The sequence below is a fragment of the Podarcis muralis genome, chromosome 8 (assembly GCF_964188315.1).
Source record: "Podarcis muralis chromosome 8, rPodMur119.hap1.1, whole genome shotgun sequence".
NCBI classification, from domain to species: Eukaryota; Metazoa; Chordata; class Lepidosauria; order Squamata; family Lacertidae; genus Podarcis; species Podarcis muralis.
In genome coordinates this window covers 358,094-371,481 of record NC_135662.1, presented here as the reverse complement: position 1 = coordinate 371,481, position 13,388 = coordinate 358,094, and the positions used below count along the sequence as shown (strand labels likewise).

At 58.8% G+C, this 13,388-nt stretch overlaps 1 protein-coding gene across 1 annotated transcript in view; it reads left to right on the top strand.

Annotated features, from left to right (window-relative positions):
- The window catches only part of PLEC (plectin), a 134,601-nt gene that overhangs the window by 53,659 nt on the left and 67,554 nt on the right, over positions 1-13,388 (top strand). The window contains exons 19-31 of the mRNA XM_077933604.1: positions 48-173; positions 1,329-1,481; positions 1,583-1,737; positions 2,259-2,385; positions 2,515-2,698; positions 3,506-3,663; positions 3,817-3,995; positions 4,889-5,027; positions 6,023-6,379; positions 6,807-6,890; positions 7,015-7,119; positions 7,941-8,039; positions 9,598-12,978. Of these exons, the coding sequence (XP_077789730.1) occupies positions 48-173; positions 1,329-1,481; positions 1,583-1,737; positions 2,259-2,385; positions 2,515-2,698; positions 3,506-3,663; positions 3,817-3,995; positions 4,889-5,027; positions 6,023-6,379; positions 6,807-6,890; positions 7,015-7,119; positions 7,941-8,039; positions 9,598-12,978 (5,247 nt within the window). The remainder of the gene's footprint in view (positions 1-47; positions 174-1,328; positions 1,482-1,582; positions 1,738-2,258; positions 2,386-2,514; positions 2,699-3,505; positions 3,664-3,816; positions 3,996-4,888; positions 5,028-6,022; positions 6,380-6,806; positions 6,891-7,014; positions 7,120-7,940; positions 8,040-9,597; positions 12,979-13,388) is intronic.

Below are 13,388 nucleotides of genomic sequence, written 5' to 3'. Positions count from 1 at the left end.
CCAGCTGGGCATCTCCTCACCCGCCTCTCCCTCTCCCTCTCCCCAAGTTCTTCTCCGACGTGAAGGAGGCGGAGGAATTCCTGCGCAAGACCCAGGAGACCATGCGGAAGAAGTTTGTCTGCGACCGCTCCATCACCGTGACGCGCCTGGAGGACTTGCTGCAGGACTCCCTCGTGAGTGCGCCCCCTGCGCCCCCACCTGGCATGCATTTGCACCGTCAAAGGACACTCCCTGGGCTCACTTGGATAGCCAAACAAAGACACCAGCCGGGAGTATAGAAGCAAAACAGCGGCCAGTAGGCCTGGTCTTTATTCAAGACTCTTGCAACAGGACTTCCATGCGGTGGAGAAGCAGGAAGAAGCCCCCCAAAAAGGGATGCTTCCTCTTTTCTAAGTTTTCCCTTTTTCCTATAAACACCTTTGGTGAAGCATCATGCACACATCATAGATACAGCATGCATATGTCACAAACCGGGAGGGGTTTCAGGCAGAAGGTTTTTCCCCAACCCTTCTTGCCCACCACCAAACACCCATTGAGTGATATTTACAAGTTCCTGGTATTCCCGGTCAGGTCCGAGAACTCAATCCATTCCTGGAGGGTCTGCTGAGTATGTGGTCTCAGGCTGGAGGGATCATGGCTGCCCACATCCCAGACTCCCCCCTTGCTAGCCATTCCTTTCCTGAACAGTCGAATGGCGCAAATTTGATACTGGAGCGATTTTGTATGACTTTCTAAAGTTTTCCCATTGAGCCAGTGCAGTCATCCCTCGGGTTAAATGTGCTTCAGGTTGAGCGCTTTCAGGTTGTGCTCCGCGGCGACCCGGAAGTAACGGGGCACGTTACTTCCGGGTTTCGCTACTCGCGCATGCGCAGAAACGCAAAATGACATCACGTGCATGTGCGGAATCGGCGAATCGTGGCATGCGCAGACGTGCAGTCGTGGGTTGTGTTCACTTCTGGATGTGAATGGGACTCCGGAACGGATCCTGTTCGTATCCAGAGGTACCACTTTACTTAGATACATTTATCAGTGAATTGTTGCATTTGGTAATGTGCAGTAGAGGCCCTTTGAATAGAGATAGGAGGAAACTGTGTGATGAAGTGTTTTGTGGGGACATTTGCAGGAGTGATTGTGTTGATACTGGTGAGGGGGCGCTGTATGATGTCTGCTGGAAGGGGAAAGCCTCCTTTCAACCTTTACATAAATTTCGGTAACACCCCCGTATCCTGCAGGGATTAGGGTGCTCTATGGGTCTCTTCCAGCTCTACTTCCCTGTGAGTCTAACTCTTCCTCTCCTGCCGCCCCTCTTTGTGCCCCCCCCATGCCAGGAGGAGAAGGAGCACCTGGCTGAGTACCAGGGTCAGCTGGCCGGGCTGGCCAAGCGAGCCAAGGCCATTGTCCAGCTGAAGCCACGCAGCCCCAGCACGACCCTCAAGGGACGACTGCCTCTCCAGGCCGTCTGCGACTACAAGCAGATGGAGGTGAGTGTGTGTGGGGGTCACGTGTCTGGAAACCGGGGGGGGGGGGCGAACTGGGTCTGGGGTACATCTTTTGAGGCTGCTCACTTCCTCCCCCCCCCCAGATCACAGTGCACAAGGGCGACTCCTGCACCCTCCTCAGCAACGCCCAGCCGTACAAGTGGAAGGTGCTGAACGTGGCCGGGAGCGAGGCCATTGTGCCCTCCATCTGCTTCCTGGTGCCCCCACCCAACAAGGAGGCCCTGGAGGCCGTCAGCAGGTGAGTCAGCCTCACCCCACCCCCCAACCCCCTTGCTTTCCTTTCTCCTTGAGGGCGTGTGGGGCAGATTAGAAACCATGATTAAATTCTTGGATCATATCAGCAGAGAGAGATATCGCTGAAGCTTCCACTGCCGCAAACTCACGCGAACACCACAGGAACTGGATCAGGCCCTCAGGGGCCCCCTCTAGCCCAGCCTCCTCTTCTCACAGTGGCCAACCAGTTGCCTCAGTGGGAAAGCCACAAGCAGGATGTGGGCACAACGCCCTCTGGGTGCAGAAGCGCTGCAAAGCAGAGCCATGACAGCTAGTGCCCATCCATAGAGACCCCCAGGGCCTCTGCCCTCCCCCCCCCGGCCCCACTTGAGAAGGAGAGCTGCTGTACTGCTCCTTGGGCTCTGGGGGTGGCATGGGGGCACTTTGCCTCTCTGCCCGCTCTGCTCTCTCTTTGGGGCAGGCGACCCAGGGGAACTCCCAGCCCCCAAGACGGTTCTGCAGCCTCCTCTTCCTCTTTGCCTGCAGGTTGGAGGGCAGCCACCAGAGCCTGCTGACCTTCTGGCACCAGCTGCACATCGACATGCAGAGCCTCCTCTCCTGGCAGTACCTGCAGAGGGACATCCAGCAGATCCAGTCCTGGTCGCTGCTCATAGTGAGGACCGGGGGCTAAGGGAGCTCTGGGGTGGGTGGGAGGGAGGGGTGGGTGTGTGGGGCCCGCAAGCTGGGCTCGAGGGGGGAGGGGAAGAGCCCCCTCCTGACCTGGCCTCTCCGCCTCCCCCAGTTCCGGACAATGCCCCCCGAGGATTACCGGAAGACCTTGCGCAGCCTGGAGACCCACTACCAGGAGTTCCTGCGCAACAGCCAGGACTCCCAGAACTTCCTGCCGGATGACCGGCTGCACGTGGAGCGCGAATACACCCTCTGCACACAGAAGTACGAGATGCTGCTGCGCGGCCTGGAGAAAGGTGAGGCGCCCCGGGAAAGGGGCCCCGTGGCTCTTCCATGGGGGGGGAGGCCCACTCGAGGGGAGGGATCTCCCTGGCATCTGCAGCCAAATAAATCTCCTGGGTCCCCTTTCAGGAGGCAGGAGGCGCAGCTAGAGACAGGCAGCCACCCAACCACTGCTTAAAAAGCCCCAATGCAAGAGATCCCATGATCTTCTGAGGCCGCCTGCCTGCTTCCCCGGTTCCTGAGGGGCTGCCTCTGTCTTGCTTTGGGTTCCTTCCAAGTCTACAATTCTATGTGCCCTCCCTCCTTCCTGAATTGCCCCCCATGGCAACAACAACAACAACAACAACATCAACAACAATAATTATTTATACCCTGCCCTCCCCAGCCAAGACTGGGCTCATGGCGGTTAACACCCGATATAAAAACAAATTAATTGAAATACAACTTCAAAACAAAATTAAAATACAATATTAAAATATTAAAATACAGCCTCATTTCAATGGAAACTCAAATCAAAAACTTTTTTTGGGATGAAAACGTCAAGTCTTCACCAAGGCTAACTTTCCAGACTTTTCCTACGTGGGCCAGAAAAAAAGCCAGGGAAGTCCCCAAATAGGAGGTGTTGCAGGCAGAGGGTGTTTCTCAAACTGTCCTTCCATCCCTGCTCAGCTGGACCCCAGCCAGCCCCCTTTCCTCCCACAGGCTGGCTTTGGAGGCCTGGCCCAGGAGACCCCTCTCTCCCCTTGTGCCCCTTCCCCACAATGGAAGTTGTGTCTGCCTGCTCCTCCACTCACCTGGGCTTGGTTTGTTTGGGGCCGCAGGGGAGCAAGAGGAGTCTCTCTGCAGGAACTTCATCTCTCAGCTGAAGGACATCCGCCTGCAGCTGGAGGGCTGCGAGTCCCGCACCATCCACAAGATCCGCTCTCCGCTGGACAAGGACCCTGCCAAGGAGTGTGCCCAGCGCATCAGTGACCAGCAGGTACTGCCCCCCCATGCATCCCTTCCTACCCTGGCAGGAGAGCAGCCGCTGCCAAGTCTGACGCTGCTACCGCCACTGCGGATCCTGCCCCCACTTTGTGGCTTCACTGCGGGCTTCATTCTGCTCCCTCCTCTGCCTCTCTCCTCCCTCTAGCAAATCCACCTGGAACTGGAGGGCATCAAGAAGAACCTGGGCAAAGTCAGCGCCAAGACGGAGGAGGTGTTGGCACAACCAGAGCAGGCCAGCTCAGCCCCCACCCTCCACTCGGAGCTGGACATCACCCTGCAGAAGATGGACCAGGTGTACAGCCTCTCCAGCATCTACCTGGAAAAGTAGGTCCTCCTCTCACCTGGGACTCTGTCCGCCCACCTGGTCAGCTGGGAGTTGCCAGGAGCTGCTTCCGCTTCCTGAGGCCTTTGGTGCCCTCTTCCCTTGGGTCTTGTGGGTGCCCTTCTCTGCACCTGCTGCCCGGACAGTGGGGCTGCTTTTGCATCCTCCGTCTACTGTCTCCTTTCTCCCATTGGCTCTTTCACTGGACTTGGTCTGTGTTCGCCCAACCTGTGAAAACATTTGGGAGATGAACCTGTGAGGAAGGGATGTTTGTGGGGTGGGTAGTGAGAGCCTCTTGGCTCTTCTTCCGCAGGGGAAGCAGGTTGCCTCATCCACATGGACCCACCTGGTCCTTGACCTCGCCACCCCCCTGGCCCTTCTGTGGGTGCCCTCGCCAGGTGAGCGATGGCAGGGGGCCAGGAGGTGCCTTCTCAGTAGTAACCCCCATTGCAGCATCTCAGCACCTGCCTGAAGGTCATTTTGGTGCCAGGCAAATCACTTTTTCTTGCTCCAGCCCTTTTTGCATGGCGCTGCCACTCTGGCTGGGTTTTGCTCTCTTGCTGTTTTGAATTGACGTAGCGCTGCCTTCTTTTGTGCCAAACCCATAAAATTCTCCTATTCAGCCATTCATTTGCATCACAAATAAATGCAGCATCTGAAAGCAGCCCTGTGGAGGGACGTTTTTTAATGTTGGATGTTTATTCTGCTTTTATATTTGCTGGAAGCCGCCCAGAGTGGCTGGGGTGCAAATAATAAAATTACTATTATTATTAAGCGACCACCCATGTCACAACTTTTGCACGCTGCCATCGGGTGTCTGGAGCAAATGGGAGGCTGCTTGGGCTCTCCTTCCCTTCCCACGCAAACCTCCAGCTCCCCTCTTCTCGCCCCACAGGCTGAAGACCATTAACCTGGTGATCCGCAGCACGCAAGGGGCAGAGGAGCTGGTCCGCAAGTACGAGGAGCAGCTGAAGGATGTGCAAGCGGTGCCCTCTGACCTCAAGGCCCTGGAGGCCACCAGGACGGAGCTGAAGGTGCCTGCTGAATTTATTATTTCTGTCCCAGACCAGTTCCAGCCCACATACAATATCAAAGAAGTCATAAAACAAGATAGGGATACATTTGAATTTGCAATTAGGTATAACAGGGGCAATACAGATATAGCAACAGTTTAAAAATATATAAATTAAAACTTAGTCACTAACATATACCGTATTTTTCGCTCTATAACACGCACCCAAACATAACACACACGTAGTTTTTAGAGGAAAATCCGTAGGCATGCCACCCGTAGGCATTCCCTCCATAACACGCACAGACATTTCCCCTTACCTTCTAGGAGGAAAAAAGTGAGTGTTACGGTGCAAAAAATACGGTAACCTAAAATTATCATTTAAAAACTTAATCATTATGATAGCACAGCATGTTCCCTAAGTTTTATGACAATCGCACAGAATTTGGCTACCTTTAATGTGACTTCAGGATCCTTGTCCTCTACTAGGGATTTTAGACATTGAAGTTCAGATTCATTTGGAGATTTTTGCATAGCAGGGTTAATAAATACCAAGCGTATATTCCCGTAGAAATGGCAGCGTAACAAGGCATGAGAGAGTTTCTACCTCCATCAAGCCACAGGGGCAGACTTGTTCTACGTATGGTTTACCCTCGAATCTGCCCTGCAATAAGGCAGATGGCAGCACGTTGAATCTAGCAAGGGTAAATGACCGTCTGTATTTAGGTATTTGTAATTTTGACAAATAATTTGCTGGGGTAAATCCTCTCCCACTATCTTTTATTGCTGGGTGTTTACTCATCTCGCTCACGTGGCATTGCAGTTCCACATCCCAAATTGGTTGGCAGATTATTGCTCTAGCTTTCTCATAACCTACAGCTATCAGGGCCTGTGGGGAAAACCCCAGACCTCTTAGCTTTGGTGCCTGCTTAGGTCAGGAGGGTGGGGAGATGGGAGGGGGCCCGGCCCCAGCTGCTCCTTGCGAGGAGGCCTGACCCTTTGCGTCTTCCTCTGCAGAGGCTGCGTGGGCAGGTGGAAGGGCACCAGCCCATCTTCAGCACCCTGGAGGCCGACCTGGGCAAGGCCAGCGAGGTGAACGAGCGGATGGTGCAGGGCCACAGCGAGAGGGACATTGACCTGGACCGCTACCGGGAGCGGGTGCAGCAGCTGCTGGAGCGCTGGCAGGCCATCCTGGCCCAGATTGACCTGCGCCAGAGGGAGCTGGACCAGCTGGGGCGCCAGCTGCGCTACTACCGCGAGAGCTACGACAGCCTCATCCAGTGGATCCAGGACGCCCGGCAGCGCCAGGAGAGCCTCCAGGCCGTTCCCATCACCAGCAGCAAGGGTGTGCGGGAGCAGCTGCTGCAGGAGAAGGTGAGGCAGCCCAGCCCAGCCCTGATCCTGCAGCTCTATCTCATCGCTGGGGGAAGCGGAGGCTCTCCAGGCCTCTGTCATTGCCTCCCTGGTGGTGGCCTGTCCTCTGCTGACTTTGGTGGGGGTCCCTCTTGGGTCCGTGGGGAGGCTGCCAGCGTCGCCTCATGGGGTGGCTCACTAGGGGTTTCCACCGCAAGGCCGATGCCGAGCGAAAGCTCTGAGCAACTGCTTTCCCTTTGGGTGAAGCTATCTGAAGGGCTCTTGGCGGCCCACTAACTAAAGCACAGCCCCCCCCACCCCACAGAATCCCCTCGCCTGATCGATAAGGACATGGGTTGGCATGGCAGTGGCCCTTCTTCAGCCCAGAGCCTCTTCCCTGCCCATCCTCTCCCTGCGGGGCCACTGACAGCTGTCTTTGTTTCCCTAGAAACTCCTGGAGGAATGTGAGCGCAACCGGGAGAAGGTGGAGGAGTGCCAGCGCTTTGCCAAGCAATACATTGATGCCATCAAGGTGAGGCAGCCGGGGGCCGGAGAGGCCGGAGTCCCGTGCAAATGGAGGAGGGGAGTTGGGGGCCGAGGAAAGTTGGGGCTTCCAGGTGCTGACCCTGCCTCTGCCCCTTCCCCCTTCTTACAAGGATTATGAGCTCCAGCTGGTGACCTACAAGGCGCAGGTGGAGCCAGTGGCCTCTCCAGCCAAGAAGCCAAAAGTTCAGTCGGCCTCGGACAGCATCATCCAGGAGGTGAGAGGGGCACCCTTGGGTGGGGCTGGGGGGAGAGGGACCCTGGAGCCATCCTGGGCAGCAGGCACAGTGGAGATATGCCACGCAAGGCAGACTGAGTTTTCCCGCCATAGAATCAGAGAGTTGGAGGGGACCCCAAGGATCCTCTAGTCCACCCCCCTGCAATGCAGGAATCTCAGCTAAAGGGTCCATGACAGATGGCCAGCCAAGCTCTGCTTAATAACCTCCAAAGAAGGAGAGTCCACAACTTCCCAAGGGAGACCGTCCTCCTGTCAAACAGCTCTTACTGTCAGAAAGTTCCCCCTGATGTTCAGTGGGAATCTCCTTCCTTGTAACTTGAAGCCATTGGCTTGGATTCTACCCTCCAGAGCAGGAGAAAACAAGCTTGCTCCCTCTTCTGTGTGACAGCCCTTGAGATATTTGAAGATGGATGCGTGGAAATCGGCTTCTGACCATGTGCTAGATGTTTGCCTTTAGAGAGACCTTTTTCTCACTCTGCCTTGTATTGCTAAAAGAATTGGCAGGAGATCCAGAACAGACAAAAGGAAAGGCTCCTTTGCTCACGGCATATTTAGGACTGTGGAACTCACTGCACCAGGATGTGCAGGGATGGCTGCCAGTTTTGATGGCTTTGGAAAGAGAAAGGCACAGAGGAGGAGGAGAAGCTCCTGAGTGGCAACTAGACATGTCCCTGGGGAGCAGGAGAGGCCTTCTGAGGTGGCTCCCTCTGGCCGAGTCCAGTCAGGGGCCTTGGAAGACCTGGGGGGGCTGTAGTCTCACTCCCCACCCCACCGTGACCTTTCTGCTTTCTGGTCTCCCAGTACGTGGACCTGCGGACGCGCTACAGTGAGCTGACCACGCTGAGCAGCCAGTACATCAAGTTCATCACTGAGACGCTTCGGCGGTTGGAGCAGGAGGAGGTGAGTGTGCAGCCTGTGGGAGGAGGGGTGGGGGGCAGCATGCCTTGGCTGCAACCTTATCCACCTGCCCCCCCCCCCCCCGTGGTCCATCCTGGGCCAGAGCATCCCTCTTGCCTGACTGCCTCTTCCGCATGACTAACGCTGGACCGCGAGGCCCCCTAACCCGCGGGGGGGGGGGCTCCTCCACTGGGCCTGTCCCGTCCGCCAGAGGCACTTCCCAGATACACACTTAGTACAGCTGCACCTGCTTCTTGGGCCGGGGCTCCTTCCCGCCCAGTTCCCCTGTCCTGTCCTGTCCTCTTCTGCTCTGAAATGCTCCTCTGTAACCTTTCTAACTCTTGATTTCTGCCTTCTGGAAGTCCAGCCGCTTTGCCAGAGCTTTGTCTTGGGGGATGTTTGTATTGGTTGGGGATCTAATGGAGGGTTAAAAACCAGGAGGATCCGGGCCTTTTCTGCACCAGGTACTCCACTGTGCGCATGCCGACACCCCCCCCACATGGACCCTGTTCCCTGCGCACACCTTGCTTCTCCCTCCCCCCCTCCTGCAACTCCTGTGGGCTGAACCCTTTGTGGTTCCTAGTAGGTTGAGAAGGAAGGGCAGAAATTCAGATGCAATGGAGAAGCAGAGTTTTTTGGAGCGGGATGGGGGGGGGGGTCCTAGTCCTGCCCACTGTCTGGAGGCAGCCAGGAGAATGGAGGGGGGTTGCCATCACCGCTGCCCTGCTGCGATCATCTGCCATTCCTGCCACCGCCTGCGTTCTCCAGCCAGGAGGTGCCGGCCTCTTGGGCTGAGAATTCGGGGCTTCTGTCTCTGTGGTGCGCTCTGTGCATGCTCCGTTTCCCCCTCCCTCCCTGCCTCGTGGGGAGCGGAGCAAGGGAGCAGACCCCTGGGCTTTCCACCCGGTGAAGCGTTCTTCACTTCTCCCCTGCCCCCCCCTTGCAGGTGCTCCTTGGGGGCACCTGGAGGGCAGGCCTGGGACCTGGCGATGAAGTTGGCAGCCTTTGTGAGCCTGCAGGGGGCCGCCCGGGGGCCGCGGGGCTTTCTACCTTCTCACCGCGCCCTTCCTCGCCTCACACCCCACGTTGGGCTGGCTCCTCCTCCCCACCTTTGCTGAGCGAATGGGTCTTCCCTGTTGCCACAGTTGGGCTGTCCGTGGGGGGAGTCTCTGCCTGGAGGGCACCTTGCTTCTCGCTGCCTGGTGAGCCTGGTGGAGGTGTGCCAACTGCTCTCTTCGTCCTGCAGCCATTTTGTCTTCCATTGTGTGTGTCTTTGCCATCGTCTTGCGTCCGTCCATCCATCCATCCATCCATCCATTCGTCATCCTTGGTTTGTGGGTCTTCCCTGCTTTCTTGCCTGTTGTACTAAGTGAGAGACGTGAGCGCCAGCTTCTCCCGACTGCCACACGTCTTCCCGCAGCCTCCTGGGAAGAGCCGCCACCGCCGTCACACCATGCCCCCCACCCCTACCCCTCTCGCTCACCCCCTGCTCCAATCTCTCTCTTGTGTGATCTTTCTTTCTCTCCCCCCTTCCTTCTCTCTGCTCCCTTCCCCCCCGCAGAAAACCGCAGAGAAGCTGAAGGAGGAGGAGCGGAAGCGCCTGGCCGAGGTGGAGGCGCAGCTGGAGAAGCAGAAGCAGCTGGCGGACGCCCATGCACAGGCCAAGGCGCAGGCTGAGAGGGAGGCCCAGGAGCTGCAGCGCCGCATGCAGGAGGAGGTCAGCCGGAGGGAGCTGGTGGCCGTGGACGCCGTGCAGCAGCAGCAAACCATCCAGCAGGAGCTGAAGCAGATGAAGCTCAGCTCGGACGCGCAGATCCAGTCCAAGCTCAAGGTGATCGAGGAGGCCGAGATCAACCGCCGGAAGGTGGAGGAGGAGATCCACATCATCCGCCTGCAGCTGCATGCCACCGAGAAGCAGAAGGCGGCTGCGGAGGGAGAGCTGCAGGCACTGCGGGACAGCGCCGAGGAGGCCGAGCGCCAGAAGCGCCTGGCCCAGGAGGAGGCTGAGCGCCTGCGCAAGCAGGTCAAGGACGAGGCCCAGAAGAAGAAGGAGGCGGAGGACGAGCTGAAGCGCAAGGTGCAGGCCGAGCAGCAGGCTGCCCGCGAGAAGCAGAAGGCCCTGGAGGACCTGCAGAAGCTGCGCCTGCAGGCAGAGGAGGCCGAGCGCAGAATGAAGCAGGCCGAGCTGGAGAAGGAGCGGCAGGTGCACGTGGCCCAGGAGATGGCGCAGAAGAGTGCCGAGGCAGATCTGCAGAGCCGGCGCCTCTCCTTCGCTGAGAAGACTGCGCAGCTGGAGATGTCCCTCCAGCAGGAGCACATCACGGTCACCCACCTGCAGGAGGAAGCCGAGAGGCTGAAGAAGCTGCAGCTGGACGCAGAGGCGTCTCGCGAGGAGGCCGAGAAGGAGGTGGAGAAGTGGCGCCAGAAGGCCAACGAGGCGCTGCGCCTGCGGCTCCAGGCGGAGGAGGTGGCCCACAAGAAGGCCCTGGCGCAGGAAGAGGCTGAGAAGCAGAAGGAGGACGCGGAGCGCGAGGCCCGGAAGCGGTCGAAGGCCGAGGAGTCCGCCCTGCGCCAGAAGGAGCTGGCCGAGGAGGAGCTGGAGAAGCAGCGGAAACTGGCCGAGGGCACCGCCCAGCAGAAGTTCCTGGCGGAGCAGGAGCTCATCCGCCTGAAGGCCGAGATGGAGAACGGGGAGCAGCAACGGCTGCTGCTGGAGGAGGAGCTCTTCCGCCTCAAGAACGAGGTGAGCGAAGCCATCCAGAAGCGCAAGGAGCTGGAGGAGGAGCTGGCCAAGCTGCGGGCCGAGATGGAGCTGCTGCTGCGGAGCAAGACCAAAGCAGAAGAGGAGACCCGCTCGACCAGCGAGAAGTCCAAGCAGATCCTGGAGGCCGAGGCCAACAAGCTGCGGGAGCTGGCGGAGGAGGCGGCCCGGCTGCGTGCCCTCTCGGAGGAGGCCAAGCGGCAGCGGCAGCTGGCGGAGGAGGAGGCCGGCCGGCAGCGGGCAGAGGCCGAGCGGATCCTCAAGGAGAAACTGGCGGCCATTAATGATGCCTCGCGGCAGAAGGCGGAGGCTGAGATCGCCCTGAAGGAGAAGGAGGCTGAGAACGAGCGGCTGCGGCGGCTGGCGGAGGATGAGGCCTACCAGCGGAGGCTGCTGGAGGAGCAGGCCTCCCAGCACAAGCAGGACATTGAGGAGAAGATCACTCAGCTGAAGAAGTCCTCTGAAGGTGAGCTGGAGAGGCAGAGGACCATCGTGGACGAGACGCTGAAGCAGCGGCGCATCATTGAGGAGGAGATCCGCATCCTCAAGATCAACTTTGAGAAGGCCTCTGTGGGGAAGACGGACCTGGAGCTGGAGCTGGGCAAGATCAAGCAGAACGCTGAGGAGATCCAGCGCAGCAAGGAGCAGGCCGAGAACGAGGCTGAGAGGCTGCGGCAGCTGGCCCTGGAGGAGGAGAACCGCCGCCGGGAGGCTGAAGCCAAGGTCAAGCAGATCCTGGCTGCTGAGCAGGACGCAGCCCGTCAGCGCAAGGCAGCCCTGGAGGAGGTGGAGCGGCTGAAGGCGAAGGTGGAGGAGGCCAAGAGGCAGAAGGAGCTGGCGGAGAGGGAGTCGGAGAGGCAGATCCAGCTGGCCCAGGAGGCTGCCCAGAAAAGGATTGCGGCAGAAGAGAAGGCCCACTTGGCCGCCGTGCAGCAGAAGGAGCAGGAGCTGCTGCAGAGCAGGCAGCAGGAGCAGAGCATCCTGGACAGGCTGAAGGAGGAGGCTCTGAGGGCCAAGAAGGCGGCCGAGGAAGCAGAGTTTGCGCGGGTCAAGGCGGAGCAGGACGCAGCCCTCTCCCGGCAGCTGGTGGAGGAAGCCGAGCACATGAAGCAGCGGGCGGAGGAGGAGGCCCAAGCCAAGGCCAAGGCCCAGGAGGATGCGGAGAAGCTCCGGAAGGAGGCTGAGCTGGAGGCGGCCAGGAGGGCCCAGGCGGAGCAGGCGGCCCTCAAGCAGAAGCAGCTGGCGGACGCCGAGATGGAGAAGCACAAGAAGTTTGCGGAGCAGACCCTTCGGCAGAAGGCCCAGGTGGAGCAGGAGCTGACCAAGGTCAAGCTTCGGCTGGAGGAGACGGACCACCAGAAGAACATCCTGGAGGAGGAGCAGCAGCGGCTGAAGAACGAGGTGACGGAGGCCATGAAGCAGAAGGCGCAGGTGGAGGAGGAGCTCTTCAAGGTGAAGATCCAGATGGAGGAGCTGGTCAAGCTGAAGCTGCGCATTGAGGAGGAGAACAAGATCCTCATTATGAAGGACAAGGACAACACCCAGAAGTTCCTGGCGGAGGAGGCGGAGAAGATGAAGCAGGTGGCGGAGGAGGCCGCCCGGCTGAGCGTGGAGGCGCAGGAGGCCGCGCGCATGCGCAAGCTGGCGGAGGAGGACCTGGCGCAGCAGCGGGCGCTGGCGGAGAAGATCCTGAAGGAGAAGATGCAGGCGGTGCAGGAGGCCACGCGGCTGAAGGCCGAGGCGGAGATGCTGCAGAAGCAGAAGGAGCTGGCCCAGGAGCAGGCCAAGAAGCTGCAGGAGGACAAGGAGCAGATGCAGATGCAGCTGGCCGAGGAGGCCGAGGGCTTCCAGAAGACCCTGGAGGCGGAGCGCCGCCGGCAGCTGGAGATCACGGCCGATGCCGAGCGCCTGAAGGTGCAGGTGACGGAGCTGAGCCTGGCCCAGGCCAAGGCCGAGGAGGAGGCCAAGCGCTTCAAGAAGCAGGCGGAGGAGATCAGCCGCAAGCTGCACGACACGGAGCTGGCCACCCGGGAGAAGGTGACCCTGGTGCAGACGCTGGAGATCCAGAGGCAGAAGAGCGACCAGGACGCCGAGGCGCTGCGGAAGGCCATCGCGGAGCTGGAGCAGGAGAAGGAGAGGCTGAAGCGTGAGGCGGAGCGGCTGCAGCAGCAGGCCGAGGAGGTACCCCTTTCCTTGTGCCCACAGGCCCCACCCCCCAGGGCCCCCCACAGGGAGGAAGGCACACGGAAGCTCCACCCACTCAGCAGCCCTGGAGAGGGCAGGCTGTACCACTTCAGAGCGCAGGTGGGGGGGGGTGTCACATTTTTGCTCAGGCTTTTGTACATCTGGTAAGAGGGTTGTGTGCCTTTTATGAAAAAGTAGTCTAGATAGCAGATGATCCTCTGTGTAAACTATCTCTGCAAATCAAATGAAACTGGACTGCAAGGATAAAAGTCCGCTCCATGCTGTGATAGTTTATATTATTTTATTCTATTATTCATTTTGCATAGTGGAGCATTGAACAATGTGACCCCCCCCCCACCTACGTTCTGACATGGTTTTACAGTCCACTCTGCCCCCTCCTTCTGATG